This window comes from Bufo bufo, chromosome 3 (genome assembly GCF_905171765.1).
Source record: "Bufo bufo chromosome 3, aBufBuf1.1, whole genome shotgun sequence".
NCBI classification, from domain to species: Eukaryota; Metazoa; Chordata; class Amphibia; order Anura; family Bufonidae; genus Bufo; species Bufo bufo.
In genome coordinates, this window is record NC_053391.1 from 106026013 (window position 1) to 106040589 (window position 14577).

The 14577-nt window shown below is 43.4% G+C and overlaps 1 protein-coding gene across 2 annotated transcripts in view; it reads right to left on the minus strand.

Annotated features, from left to right (window-relative positions):
- The window catches only part of CORO6 (coronin 6), a 149595-nt gene that overhangs the window by 67506 nt on the left and 67512 nt on the right, over positions 1–14577 (minus strand). For both annotated transcript variants that reach the window (XM_040423451.1, XM_040423449.1), the window contains exon 2: positions 5273–5480. In XM_040423451.1, the coding sequence (XP_040279385.1) occupies positions 5273–5470 (198 nt within the window). In that variant the 5' untranslated portion in view covers positions 5471–5480. The remainder of the gene's footprint in view (positions 1–5272; positions 5481–14577) is intronic.

The following is a 14577-nucleotide window of genomic DNA, read 5'->3' on the forward strand; positions in this document are numbered from 1 at the left end:
CGCCAGTCAGATGCTGATGATCTATCCAGAGGATAGATCATCAGTTAAAACAAACTGTAGAACCCCTTTAAGTTATCCAAAATACCCCTATTTAGAGAAATGACTAAAATCTGAAACAAGAACGGTTTCTCCTAAACTGGGGCAGTTGGAGGGATCAACAATTCTTAGATATATTGCTGGCTCAAATTGATACAAAAAACTATTTAAAAATATAGATTCTATGCTTTGAAAATACATATGCATTACCTGTCCTACAGTATGTATAAACACAAACTTGAATAAAATGTCATTAGTCAGCAAGTAAATGTTATCTTTTATCAACGTAAACTGTCTTCTGCACCGCTAATGCTGCCAGAGCCTTCATCCCATAAGCTGCATGTTATTATACAGCAAGTTCACATTTATTTTTGGTTTATGCTTCTTGGAAGTGTCTGGGAGAACCATGAAAAATAAATGAGCCCAGCATGAAAAATAATAAGGTCTAGTATTATTACTTTTCAGTTCCAGGCTGTAAGATGAAATCTAAAGCAAAATGGATAAAAAGATCTTATCACCTATTTTGCTACAGCAGCCTTGTACAGCCGAGCCCGGCGCACTAATGCCAATGTGATTTGCACATTAATGAAATGAAAACGACTCTTCCAATTTTTGGATCCTGAAGCCAGAGAAAGCAAGACATGAGAGTACGCTTTTTACTGCTACAAAGAAAGAGCTGCATCACTAGCTTCAGAGAAAAGTCACAGTAAATCATGTTCCAGATAATAAAGTTAAGCCACGTGAGATCAGCGTGGCAGTACAGAATACAGAATAAACCCACTGATGTCCTGTAGAGCATCAGAATATCATGTGGGATGCAGCAATGCTGTCACAAACGGGCATCTAACATAAGGGGGACGTATCCAGGGGCGGACTGGCCATAGACCCTACAGGGAAATTACCCAGTAGGCCGATGCCCAGGGGCGGCCCGTGCCCTCCTCCAAGTACATAGCAATCTGATGCTCTCAGCATTAATTAATTAATTATGCACCTGGCCACCGACGGAAAGTGCCCTCCTGCATTCAATTGTATTGCCATCCTCAGGACGGTGATACACTTGAATACTGCACCTAGGGTGGCAGTATTTTATGCAGGACTGTGGTATTTGGTTGTGTTGGGGCTGTATTTAGTACTGCACTATTGCTAGCCCCTCCTACCTATGTTGGCCCTGTCGTCTGTCAATTTGGACCATACTACAACATGGGACTACTTTTAGGTTAGTTTTATTCCAGAGCAACTTTATAAAGGGGTTTTCCCATCTCAGACAATGGGGGCATATCGCTAGGATATGCCCCCATTGTCTTATGGGTGTGGGTCCCACCTCTGGGACTCGCACCTACACTGAGAACGGAGCCCTGAAAGTGGTGGAGGGCGCAGCCGCCCTCCATTCATTTCTATGGGGCCGCTGAAAATAGAAGAGCGCTGGCTCAGCTATTTCCGTCGGCCTCAAAGAAATGAATGAGAGCGGTGGCCACGCAAACGCAGTGCGCTCTCATTCACTTCTATGGGGATAGCTCTTAGTGGTGGCTGGACCTGGGGAAACCCGGGGTCCTCCAGCCACCACCTCCCCCGCTCCGTTCTCGATATAGGTGCAGGTCCCAACTGTGAGACCTGCATCTATCAGACAATGGGGAAATATCCTAGCGATATGCCCCCATTGTCTCAGATGCTAATACCCCTTTAAGTTCAGAGTCCGCCACTGGACATATCACCTTGTTATTTATATGGATATACTGTATATACTATCACACGTTCTTTCTTCTGTGCTATCTTTACTATCTATTTAGTGTGTTTTTATTTTCTGGCTGTACAATTTTATTCTCTTTTTTTTTTATGTGATTATTTCCTATTTACGGTAGCAGCAGTCAAGAGAGCTACTTTATAGCTGGCACCAGTAAAAAATAACTGGGTTCTATGGGACACTGCTCTGGGCGCGCTCTGTGACGGGTACAGAGATCGCAGTAGAGGGAGGGGAAAGACACAACACTTTTAAACACTAACGGGCTAATTTAGGATTCCACCCACGCCACCTCGTGTTTTCAAGTTTTTTAACGCTACTATGCCTAAATTTAGGCGAAAGTGGCTTTTCTACATCGCCCTCGCCACTTTCCCAAGAAGAGGAAGGCCTTGGAACATTTATCTTCTTTTATACAAGTTTTCTGTCATAAAAGACGACTGAAATGTACGCCAGCTCCTAGATGGTGTAGATTTCAGTTTAAGCGCACAAACTGCCGAAGGATGCACCTCATTTATGACGAGGCCTGCCTTTCTTTTCTGACAATATGACTCATTCCACAATCTACAACTATGTAAGGGTTAACTGAATTATTACAAAATCAGCAATGGTTTGTACCAGGGCGGTGGAGTCGGAGTCAAATCTAGATTTGGTTGAAGTCGGAGTCGGGAACTTTGGCTCATCCAACTGGTTTGTACATTAGTGTGTGAAATACAATTGTTCTGATGACTTTGCCTAAATGTTCATTCTGTCCATTAAATAGTAACAATCTAGGATAGAATTAGTACATTTCTATACATTTTGGTGAATATCGTTCCCCTAATACACACTGTATTAAAATACTGATATAGGACACTTTGGCTGCTCAGAGGTAAGAGGTACTTACTTAAGTACTAGCTTACCAGGAAAAATGATTGTGCAGTTCATATGCAAGGGCTCTTCTGTGGCCCAGCATTAGAAGCCACAACTAACCCTTATTATGAAACATTAAAGGGGTTATTCACCCTTGGTGTCCTTTTTTCAGACTCCCCTCACCCCAGCGTGGCCAGACGCGCAGTGGAAAGCATACTTACTTGATCCCCGCCGCTGGGTTCCGACTCCATCGCTGCAGGTCCTGGGTCTGCCCGTATTAACATTCAATGAATGACCGCAGCAGTGATGTGTCATTCGTGTGTCACGTCACTGGCTGTTAGTTGCAGGACACGTATTGAGCACCGTGACACCAAATTTTCAGGCAGAGTCAGAGGTGTGTAATGAATGCGCCACCTGTGTCTGAATGGTGGACAATAAAACTGTGGGAGCTTGTGAGATGCTTGTTGCGGATCAAACAATGTGTATGTTCCCTTACATAACCACTGCTCCCAACACCTCCTAACAGATCATCCTAACATCCTAGATAATGGGCCATTCATCAAAATGACCATTCTGCTTCTCTCAGATGAATGATGCTTCCCCCTCAAAGTCTGTCAACTGGACAAAATGTCTTCGAGTGTGCCATAAAGTCATGTACAGCAGACAACTTTCTCTCACCAAGAGGTACACTACCAAAAAGTAGCCTCTGAGAGCCTATTTATAGAGCAGTGTAGGAAGCACTTTTAGACCCTCTTGTGGCAATACCCAGAGTCTAATCAGACCACACATTTCTGTCTGGGTGCATCTTTTTTTTAGTCAATGAGTATCTTACTGTACGCGAAAGTGGTCATAACTTATAAGGTCAATTTTAGTTTCATATTTAAAGTGTTGTCCAGGTTCAAAGTCCAACCCGATCTGCACTGATTCACCATGAATGAGTGGAGCATTGGAACTTTTCACGCTCCGATGCCCCCCTGTGCCCTGCGCTGAATTGTGCAGGGCAAGGGAATTTTCTTGAGATCCGGTGACGTACCAGGCTCTCCATAGGTCACCCTAGTGATGTAATCGGCACTAATGAGCAGTCTTTAGCGTTGCCCTAGCCTGTCTTTACAGGTTAGGGCAGCGCTAAAGCCCGCCCATCAGAGCCGGTGATGTCACCAGGATTACTGCTGTGCGGAAGCCTCCACCTAGCAGTGTCTAAATGTTTACCCTACGTGATGCCGCACAGGGCAAGGGGGCGCATTGGAGCGTAAAAAGCTCAGATTCTCCACTCATTGATGGCGTGCAGATCGGGTTTTGTCCGGGTTCTAGTCTGAACCCAGACAACCCCTTTAAGTTTCAATCACAGCTTCTGATGCTTCACTATCTTCCGATAAATTCAGTACACACATTCCTTCTTAGCAACCTGCTTCACATACATACCTGATACCTGATAGATTTGTATATCTATATTTCTATTGCACATATAAATGACTGCCAATCAATATCATCAATACAGTTCATCAGTACATTAGTTACCTATCAACAGCGGACTCAGTATATCTGATTTCTATGCATGCTGCTAAGAAGCAACATCGGAAATTGCTTTGAAGGAAATGTTCACAAAAGTTTGATATGTTGATTTGCCAGAGAGCCAGCTCTTCCCAACATCACATACAATGCAAAGGGTGTAGAGACATTAAAACAAAAAGGTTTAGGCTACTTTCACACCTCCAGCGTCAAATTCTGGCAGGGCTGTTGTAGCACACAAGGTGAGAATCGGACGGACGCAAACCGCAGCATGCAGCGGTTTGTGTCCGGACGGTTCTCCGCTTGTCTGCCAGAATACGTACGGGTCTCTGCCGCACCCTATTATACCTAATAGGGTCAGCGGACATTCCTTCCACATCCGGCAGTGCAGAATCCGGTGAATTCCTGCAGGCTGTTCTCTGCCGGAACAGCCTGCCGGAAATTCACACCGGAGGTGTGAAATTAGCCTTAGAAAGACATGGATGCTTTCTTTTAAAAACAGTGCCACACTTGTTCACAGGTTGTGTGTGGTATTGCAGCTCAGCTTCACCCATCGGTTAATAAAAAATATGGATTTTTTTTATAAAATCAGTGATGACCTCAATATTCCTTTAAAGGGGTTGTCTCATTTCAGTAAGTTGCATTTATCATGTAGAGAAAGTTAATGCAAGCCACTTACTAATGTAATGTGATTGTCCATATTGCCTCCTTTGCTGGCTGGATTTGTTTTTTCCATCACATTATACACTGCTAGTTTCCATGGTTATGACCACCCTGCAATCCAGCAGTGGTGGTCGTGCTTGCACACTATAGGAAAAAGCATCAGCCTCTCTGGTGGCCGGGACCATGGGAGCGCACATAGGCTAGTGCTTTATCCTATAGTGTGCAAACACGACCACCACTGTTGGATTGCAGGGTGGTCTGTAACCATGGAAGCAAGCAGTGTATAATGTGATAGAAAAATGAATCCAGCCAGCAAAGGAGGCAATATGGACAATCACAATACATTAGTAAGTGCCTTGTAGTAACTTTCTCTACATGATAAATGCCACTTACTGAAGTGAGACAACCCCTTTAAAATATCCGCTGCACTTCCATGCGTTGTTATTTTAAGGTATTGTGTTTTATAACGCAACTTACCTTAGCCAATGGTAACACTATAAAGGCCCCTCCACCACTAGATTCCACGATGATGGCCATGAATTTAGGATTTACAGCACAGAAGGAGCTGTCCCAAGTTAACTTAGATACCCGAATATCTTCATACATTTGATCTGCTTTAACAGGCTGGCCAAAAATGTGCCTGAATTTGCTCTGGCGCACCACTCTTCGGCTCATTGTGGAAATGCTGTATAAGAGAGAAATGTAAGAGATGAGTCTTTATACTTCTATGGGACAACATATTACACATAGATAAAATATGAGTGACAATATGATCGGCTGTAATTATTCATATCATTGTGTTACAACCAGAAGACAGGGCTGAACCAGGGCAGTAAAACACAAAATGGTTAAAGGGGATTGTTTCAGAAAGACAACCTTTTCCCATATGCCCTATTAGGGTATACGGAGATCATGTAGGGGGCGCCACCTATGCGAATATCCCATTGTTTGCCAGAATCAGTTTTGATATTTTTTATCAATCGCAGCGGCTTCTGGTACTTCGCTAGCCTCCCATTTGTAAGACAGGCTTGCTTTTTTTCTTGGGTAGTCTCAGGGAATACCCCCTAAATTTAGTTGACCAAATGGCAAATAAGGGGTATTCTTCTGAAGAGGCCTACAGGATTCTGACCCAGTCGGATGAGGAATGGGGACCCTCATCGAACGAATCCAGCGGGTCAGAATATGAACCTGTAGAAAGCAGTGGCTCTCTGACCCAAAGTTCGGACGAGGAGGTTGAGGTCCCTGATAGCACCAGGCGTACCCGGCCCCGTGTTACTAGACCACAGGTTGCGCAGGATCCACTTCAAGGGCAGCAGAGTGGGGCTGGCGCTGTCGGATTACGTGGTGAGGCATACACCAGCAGCGCAGCCCATCCTGGACCTAGTACCAGCACTGCCGTACAACATGGTGAAGTGGCGAGCACCAGAAGGGCAGTTGAAGCTGGTACGGTGGCATGTGCATTTGTTCCCCCGTCGCAGCCACCGCACAGACAGGCCCGTAGAGCCCCTAGAGTCCCTGAGGTGCTGAAACCCTGATTGGCAGTCACCAACTTCAGCCGCACCAGTAGTTCCCCCTTTCACCGCCCAGTCTGGAGTTCGGGTTGAGACACCTCAGATCGGATCGGCACTGTTTTTTTTTGAGCTGCTCTTGGACTTCGTTGTGGCAGAAACAAATCGGTATGCCACTCAATTTATAGCCGCCAACCCGGGAAGCTTTTATGCCCAGTCTTTCCGGTGGAAACCCGTCCAAGTTTCCGAATTTAAACTTTTCTGGGCCTTCTCCTCAACATGGGCCTGACAAAAAAACATGAATTGCGGTCATATTGGTCCACGAACCCAATTCATCACATGCCCATGTTCTCTGCTGCCATGTCCAGGACACGATTTGAGACCATCCTGCGTTTCCTGCACTTTAGCGACAACAGCACCTCTCGTCCCAGAGGCCACCCAGCTTTTGACCGCCTCCACAAAATTCGGCCCCTCATAGACCACCTTAACACCAAATTTGCAGATTTGTATACCCCTGAGCAAAACATCTGCATAGACGAGTCCCTTATACATCCCAAACAAATGTGCCCGGTATGGGGTCAAATTGTATAAGCTCTGTGAAAGGGCCACAGGCTATACGCACAAATTTCGTGTCTATGAGGGTAAAGATCAGACCCTGGAGCCGGTCGGTTGCCCTGACTACCTGGGGAGCAGTGGGAAGACAGTCTGGGACTTGGTGTCTTATTTGGCAAGGGGTACCATCTTTATGTGGACAATTTTTACACAAGTGTGCCCCTCTTTAGGCATTTGTTTTTAGAACAGATTGGCTGCTGCGGCACCGTGCGACCTAGTCGCCGGGGCTTCCCTCAACAGCTCGTTACCACCCGTCTTGCAAGGGGGGAGAGGGCTGCCTTGTGTAACGAAGAACTGTTTGCGGTGAAATGGAGAGACAAGCGTGACGTTTACATGCTCTCCTCCATTCACGCAGACACGACAATCCAAATTGAACGAGCAACCCGTGTCATTGAAAAGCCCCTCTCGGTCCACGACTATAATTTGCTCATGGGAGGGGTGGACTTCAATGACCAGATGTTGGCTCCTTATTTACTTTCCCGCAGGACCAGACGCTGGTATAAGAAGGTGTCTGTATATTTAATTCAATTGGCAATGTACAATAGTTTTGTTCTCTACAGTAAGGCTGGAAGAACAGGATCCTTCCTCAAATTTCAGGAAGAGATCATCGAGAACCTCCTGTATCCAGGAGGTTCCGTGGCCCCAACCACCAGTTTAGTGAGACGTCTACATGAGTGACATTTCCCCAGTGTCGTTTCTGGTACCTCAAACCAACCGCCACCCCGAAAAAAATGTTGTGTCTGTAGCAGGAGTGGAATAAGGCGTGACACCCGCTATTTCTGCCCTGACTGCCCTGACCACCCTGCCCTATGCTTAGGGGAGTGTTTCCGGAAGTACCACACACAGGTACACTCAGCATAGGGATTGCGCTACACAGGACAGGCACACAGGGCTGTTAGGGCTCTTTCACTTACAGCTGCTGCAAACCTCTCCTTTCACCTGGGACAAAGTGCATAATGTACTTCGCCACATCTCTGGGCGATTTGCGCTTTGCACATTGTCCCATGGGGAAGGAGAGGTTTGTCCTATAAAGGTAAAAAAAAAAAAAAAAATCACCGGTAAGCAAAAAAGTTAATGTTCTGTTCAAAAAGTTAAATCAAGTTTATAAAAGTTAATGTTCCGTTCAAATGTTATACACTCACCTAAAGAATTATTAGGAACACCATACTAATACGGTGTTGGACCCCCTTTTGCCTTCAGAACTGCCTTAATTCTACGTGGCATTGATTCAACAAGGTGCTGATAGCATTCTTTAGAAATGTTGGCCCATATTGATAGGATAGCATCTTGCAGTTGATGGAGATTTGAGGGATGCACATCCAGGGCACGAAGCTCCCGTTCCACCACATCCCAAAGATGCTCTATTGGGTTGAGATCTGGTGACTGTGGGGGCCATTTTAGTACAGTGAAGTCATTGTCATGTTCAAGAAACCAATTTGAAATGATTCGAGCTTTGTGACATGGTGCATTATCCTGCTGGAAGTAGCCATCAGAGGATGGATACATGTTCTCATTCTGTTTACGCCAAATTCGGACTCTACCATTTGAATGTCTCAACAGAAATCGAGACTCATCAGGCCAGGCAACATTTTTCCAGTCTTCAACAGTCCAATTTTGGTGAGCTCGTGCAAATTGTAGCCTCTTTTTCCTATTTGTAGTGGAGATGAGTGGTACCCGGTGGGGTCTTCTGCTGTTGTAGCCCATCCGCCTCAAGGTTGTGCGTGTTGTGGCTTCACAAATGCTTTGCTGCATACCTTGGTTGTAACGAGTGGTTATTTCAGTCAACGTTGCTCTTCTATCAGCTTGAATCAGTCGGCCCATTCTCCTCTGACCTTTAGCATCCACAAGGCATTTTTGCCCACAGGACTGCCGCATACTGGATGTTTTTCCCTTTTCACACCATTCTTTGTAAACCCTAGAAATGGTTGTGCGTGAAAATCCCAGTAACTGAGCAGATTGTGAAATACTCAGACCGGCCCGTCTGGCACCAACAACCATGCCATGCTCAAAATTGCTTAAATCACCTTTCTTTCCCATTCTGATATTCAGTTTGGAGTTCAGGAGATTGTCTTGACCAGGACCACACCCCTAAATCCATTGAAGCAACTGCCATGTGATTGGTTGACTAGATAATTGCATTAATGAGAAAAAGAACAGGTGTTCCTAATAATTCTTTAGGTGAGTGTATAAACTTAATGTTAATAAATTTATTGCGTTGCGGCCTGTTTTTTTTTTTTTTTTTTACCTTCTAGGTGGACCAACCGATGAACGAGCTGCAGCACTGATGTGCATTCTGACAAGCATTGCGCTGCTGTCAGATTACACAAAAGTCGGTGTATGCGGCGCTGCAAGACAAGATTTCTCCTCTGCAGTAAAAAAGATAAGTTTGCCGAGGCATATGAGCTGAGGGGCGGTGTTCACATGCTTTGACAAACACTTTGTATATAAAAAAAATAAAAAATAAATCCTGGCAATGATTTATTCATCCACATCGATTGATGTGAATGGAGAAATCAGGTTTGCCAGGGCATACGAGCTAAGTGGGTTTGGATGTTGGGCGGAGCTCCTATGTCCTGGCAGACGCCTTTCCCCTCCTTTTTTTTTTTTGGCAGAGATTTTTTCATCCACATTGATCGATGCGAATGAAGAAATCTGTGACGTTCATTTTTTCTTTCAGCCCAGAGGCTGAACGAAAAAAAAAATCTCATTACCCGTATGCTCACTATAAGGAGAATAGCAGAAACTCCTAATGCTGGCCATACATGTAATGATTGCGGAGACCCTCAAATGCCAGGGCAGTACAAACACTCCACAAATGACCCCATTTTGGAAAGAAGACACCCCAAGGTATTCGCTGAGTGGCATATTGAGTCCATGAAAGATTTAAATTTTTGTCCCAAGTTAGCGGAAAGGGAGACTTTGTGAGAAAAAAACAAAAAAAAATCAATTTCCGCTAACTTGTGCCAAAAAAAAAAATCTTCTATGAACTCTCCATGCCCCTCATGGAATACCTTGGGGTGTCTTCTTTCCAAAATGGGATCACATGTGGGGTATTTATACTCCCTGGCATTTTAGGGGCCCTAAAGCGTGAGAAGAAGTCTGGAATCCAAATGTCTAAAAATGCCCTCCTAAAAGGAATCTGAGCCCCTTTGCCCACCTAGGCTGCAAAATAGTGTCACACATGTGGTATTACCGTACTCAGGAGAAGTAGGGCAATGTGTTTTGGGGTGTCTTTTTACATATACCCATGCTGGGTGAGAGAAATATCTCTCTAAAATGACAACTTTGTATAAAAAAAATGGGAAAAGTTGACTTTTAGAGAGATATTTCTCACCCAGCATGGGTATATGTAAAAATACACCCCAAAACACATTTCCCTACTTCTTCTGAGTACGGAGATACCACATGTGTGACACTTTTTTGCAGCCTAGGGCTGAAAGATAAATATCTCTGTCAAATGACAACTTTGTATAAAAAATTGGGAAAAGTTGTCTTTTAGAGAGATTTCTGTCACCCAGCATGGGTATATGTAAAAAGACACCCCAAAACACATTGCCCTACTTCTCCTGAGTACGGCAATACCACATGTGTGACACTTTTTTGCAGCCTAGGTGCGCAAAGGGGCCCAAATTCTAAAGAGAACCTTTAGGATTTCACAGGGCATTTTTTACACATTTGGAATTCAAACTACTTCTCACGCATTAGGTCCCCTAAAATGCCAGGGCAGTATAACTACCCCACAAGTGACCCCATTTTGGAAAGAAAACACCCCAAGGTATTTCGTGATGGGCATGGTGAGTTCATGGAAGTTTTTATTTTTTGTCACAAGTTAGTGGAATATGGGACTTTGAAAAAAAAAAAAAAAAAAAACATCATTTTCCGCTAACTTGCGCCAAAAAAAAAAAAAATTCTATGAACTCTCCATGCCCCTCACGGAATACCTTGGGGTGTCTTCTTTCCAAAATGGGGTCACTTGTGGGGTATTTATACTGCCCTGGCATTTTAGGGGCCCTAATGCGTGAGAAGTAGTTTGAAATCCAAATGTGTTAAAAATGCCCTGTGAAATCCTAAAGGTGCTCTTTAGAATTTGGGCCCCTTTGCCCACCTAGGCTGCAAAAAAAAGTCACACGTGGTATTGCCGTACTCAGGAGAAGTAGGGCAATGTGTTTTGGGGTGTCTTTTTACATATACCCATGCTGGGTGAGAGAAATATCTCTCTAAAAGACAACTTTTTCCATTTTTTTATACAAAGTTGTCATTTGACAGAGATATTTATCTCACCCAGCATGGGTATATGTAAAAATACACCCCAAAACACATTGTCCTACTTCTCCTGAGTACGGCAATACCACATGTGTGACACTTTTTTGCAGCCTAGGTGCGCAAAGGGGCCCAAATTCTAAAGAGCACCTTTAGGATTTCACAGGGCATTTTTTACACATTTGGAATTCAAACTACTTCTCACGCATTAGGTCCCCTAAAATGCCAGGGCAGTATAACTACCCCACAAGTGACCCCATTTTGGAAAGAAAACACCCCAAGGTATTTCGTGATGGGCATGGTGAGTTCATGGAAGTTTTTATTTTTTGTCACAAGTTAGTGGAATATGGGACTTTGTAAGAAAAAAAAACAAAAAACATCATTTTCCGCTAACTTGCGCCAAAAAAAATAATAATTCTATGAACTCTCCATGCCCCTCACGGAATACCTTGGGGTGTCTTCTTTCCAAAATGGGGTCACTTGTGGGGTATTTATACTGCCCTGGCATTTTAGGGGCCCTAATGCGTGAGAAGTAGTTTGAAATCCAAATGTGTTAAAAATGCCCTGTGAAATCCTAAAGGTGCTCTTTAGAATTTGGGCCCCTTTGCCCACCTAGGCTGCAAAAAAAAGTCACACGTGGTATTGCCGTACTCAGGAGAAGTAGGGCAATGTGTTTTGGGGTGTCTTTTTACATATACCCATGCTGGGTGAGAGAAATATCTCTCTAAAAGACAACTTTTTCCATTTTTTTTATACAAAGTTGTCATTTGACAGAGATATTTATCTCACCCAGCATGGGTATATGTAAAAATACACCCCAAAACACATTGTCCTACTTCTCCTGAGTACGGCAATACCACATGTGTGACACTTTTTTGCAGCCTAGGTGGGCAAAGGGGCCCAAATTCTAAAGAGCACCTTTAGGATTTCACAGGGCATTTTTAACACATTTGGATTTCAAACTACTTCTCACGCATTAGGGCCCCTAAAATGCCAAGGCAGTATAACTACCCCACAAGTGACCCCATTTTGGAAAGAAGACACCCCAAGGTATTTTGTGATGGGCATAGTGAGTTCATGGAAGTTTTTATTTTTTGTCACAAGTTAGTGGAATATGAGACTTTGTAAGAAAAAAAATATAAAAAATCATTTTCCACTAACTTGTGACAAAAAATATAAAGTTCTATGAACTCACTATGCCCATCAGCGAATACCTTAGGGTGTCTACTTTCCGAAATGGGGTCATTTGTGAGGTGTTTTTACTGTCTGGGCATTGTAGAACCTCAGGAAACATGACAGGTGCTCAGAAAGTCAGAGCTGCTTCAAAATGCGGAAATTCACATTTTTGTACCATAGTTTGTAAACGCTATAACCTTTGCGCAAACCAATAAATATACACTTATTGCATTTTTTTTTTATCAAAGACATATAGAACAATAAATTTTGAGAAAAATTTATATACACTCACCTAAAGAATTATTAGGAACACCTGTTCTATTTCTCATTAATGCAATTATCTAGTCAACCAATCACATGGCAGTTGCTTCAATGCATTTAGGGGGGTGGTCCTAGTCAAGACAATCTCCTGAACTCCAAACTGAATGTCAGAATGGGAAAGAAAGGTGATTTAAGCAATTTTGAGCGTGGCATGGTTGTTGGTGCCAGACGGGCCGGTCTGAGTATTTCACAATCTGCTCAGTTACTGGGATTTTCACGCACAACCATTTCTAGGGTTTCCAAAGAATGGTGTGAAAAGGGAAAAACATCCAGTATGCGGCAGTCCTGTGGGCAAAAATGCCTTGTGGATGCTAGAGGTCAGAGGAGAATGGGCTGACTGATTCAAGCTGATAGAAGAGCAACGTTGACTGAAATAACCACTCGTTACAACCGAGGTATGCAGCAAAGCATTTGTGAAGCCACAACACGCACAACCTTGAGGCGGATGGGCTACAACAGCAGAAGACCCCACCGGGTACCACTCATCTCCACTACAAATAGAAAAAAGAGGCTACAATTTGCACGAGCTCACCAAAATTGGACTGTTGAAGACTGGAAAAATGTTTCCTGGTCTGATGAGTCTCGATTTCTGTTGAGACATTCAAATGGTAGAGTCCGAATTTGGCGTAAACAGAATGAGAACATGTATCCATCCTCTGATGGCTACTTCCAGCAGGATAATGCACCATGTCACAAAGCTCGAATCATTTCAAATTGGTTTCTTGAACATGACAATGAGTTCACTGTACTAAAATGGCCCCCACAGTCACCAGATCTCAACCCAATAGAGCATTTTTGGGATGTGGTGGAACAGGAGCTTCGTGCCCTGGATGTGCATCCCTGAAATCTCCATCAACTGCAAGATGCTATCCTATCAATATGGGCCAACATTTCTAAAGAATGCTATCAGCACCTTGTTGAATCAATGCCACGTAGAATTAAGGCAGTTCTGAAGGCAAAAGGGGGTCCAACACCGTATTAGTATGGTGTTCCTAATAATTCTTTAGGTGAGTGTATAAATGTAGTTTTATTTGAAAAATTTTACAACTGAAAGTGAAAAATGTCATTTTTTTTGCAAAAAATTCGGTAAATTTCGATTAATAACAAAAAAAGTAAAAATGTCATCAGCAATGAAATACCACAAAATGAAAGCTCTATTAGTGAGAAGAAAAGGAGGTAAAATTCATTTGGGTGGTAAGTTGTATGACCGAGCAATAATCCGTGAAAGTTGTGTAGTGCAGAATTGTAAAAAGTGGTCTGGTCATTAAGGGTGTTTAAGCTAGGGGAGCTGAGGTGGTTAAAGGCTGCATACACATTTGCAATCAATATTTTTTGTCCGACGGCGTCCAAAATACTAAATTGAAACAATTTTGTGACAGTACTTAGTTAAACATTTCTTATCATGTTGTCTCTACAGCTTCAGTACAGAGAATGTGTCTCCATGGTAACAGACAACAAAAACACCTTGTATAGTCTAATCCTGTAATTTATTTCATTTGTCCCTTTAATATACTGCTTTAACGTATAGTTGGCGGGTTAGCAAAAGGTAAAGGACAGAAAGAACGGAGTATAACTGCAGGGTCGAAATGTTGCTGGTTTATTTGTTGTCTGTCACCATGGTGATACATAGGTCTGTATAGCAGCTATAGAATAAAGACTGTAGGAAATTTTTTATTACAACCTATGGCAAAGAGGCTACATTTCTCATTTTAGATACTTTGGGACCAAAAAATATATAGAATAATAATATAAAATAATATAAAATATAAAAATCCTCACTCGCATGTACGTGATGTGAACGGGCAGGTGCAGGAGCTGCACCCGCCCGATCCGTAGCACGGGCCCGGCTGTTACTGTTAGCCGGGTCCCTGCTGCATCCGCCGGCATCGCTATATGCGGTGATGC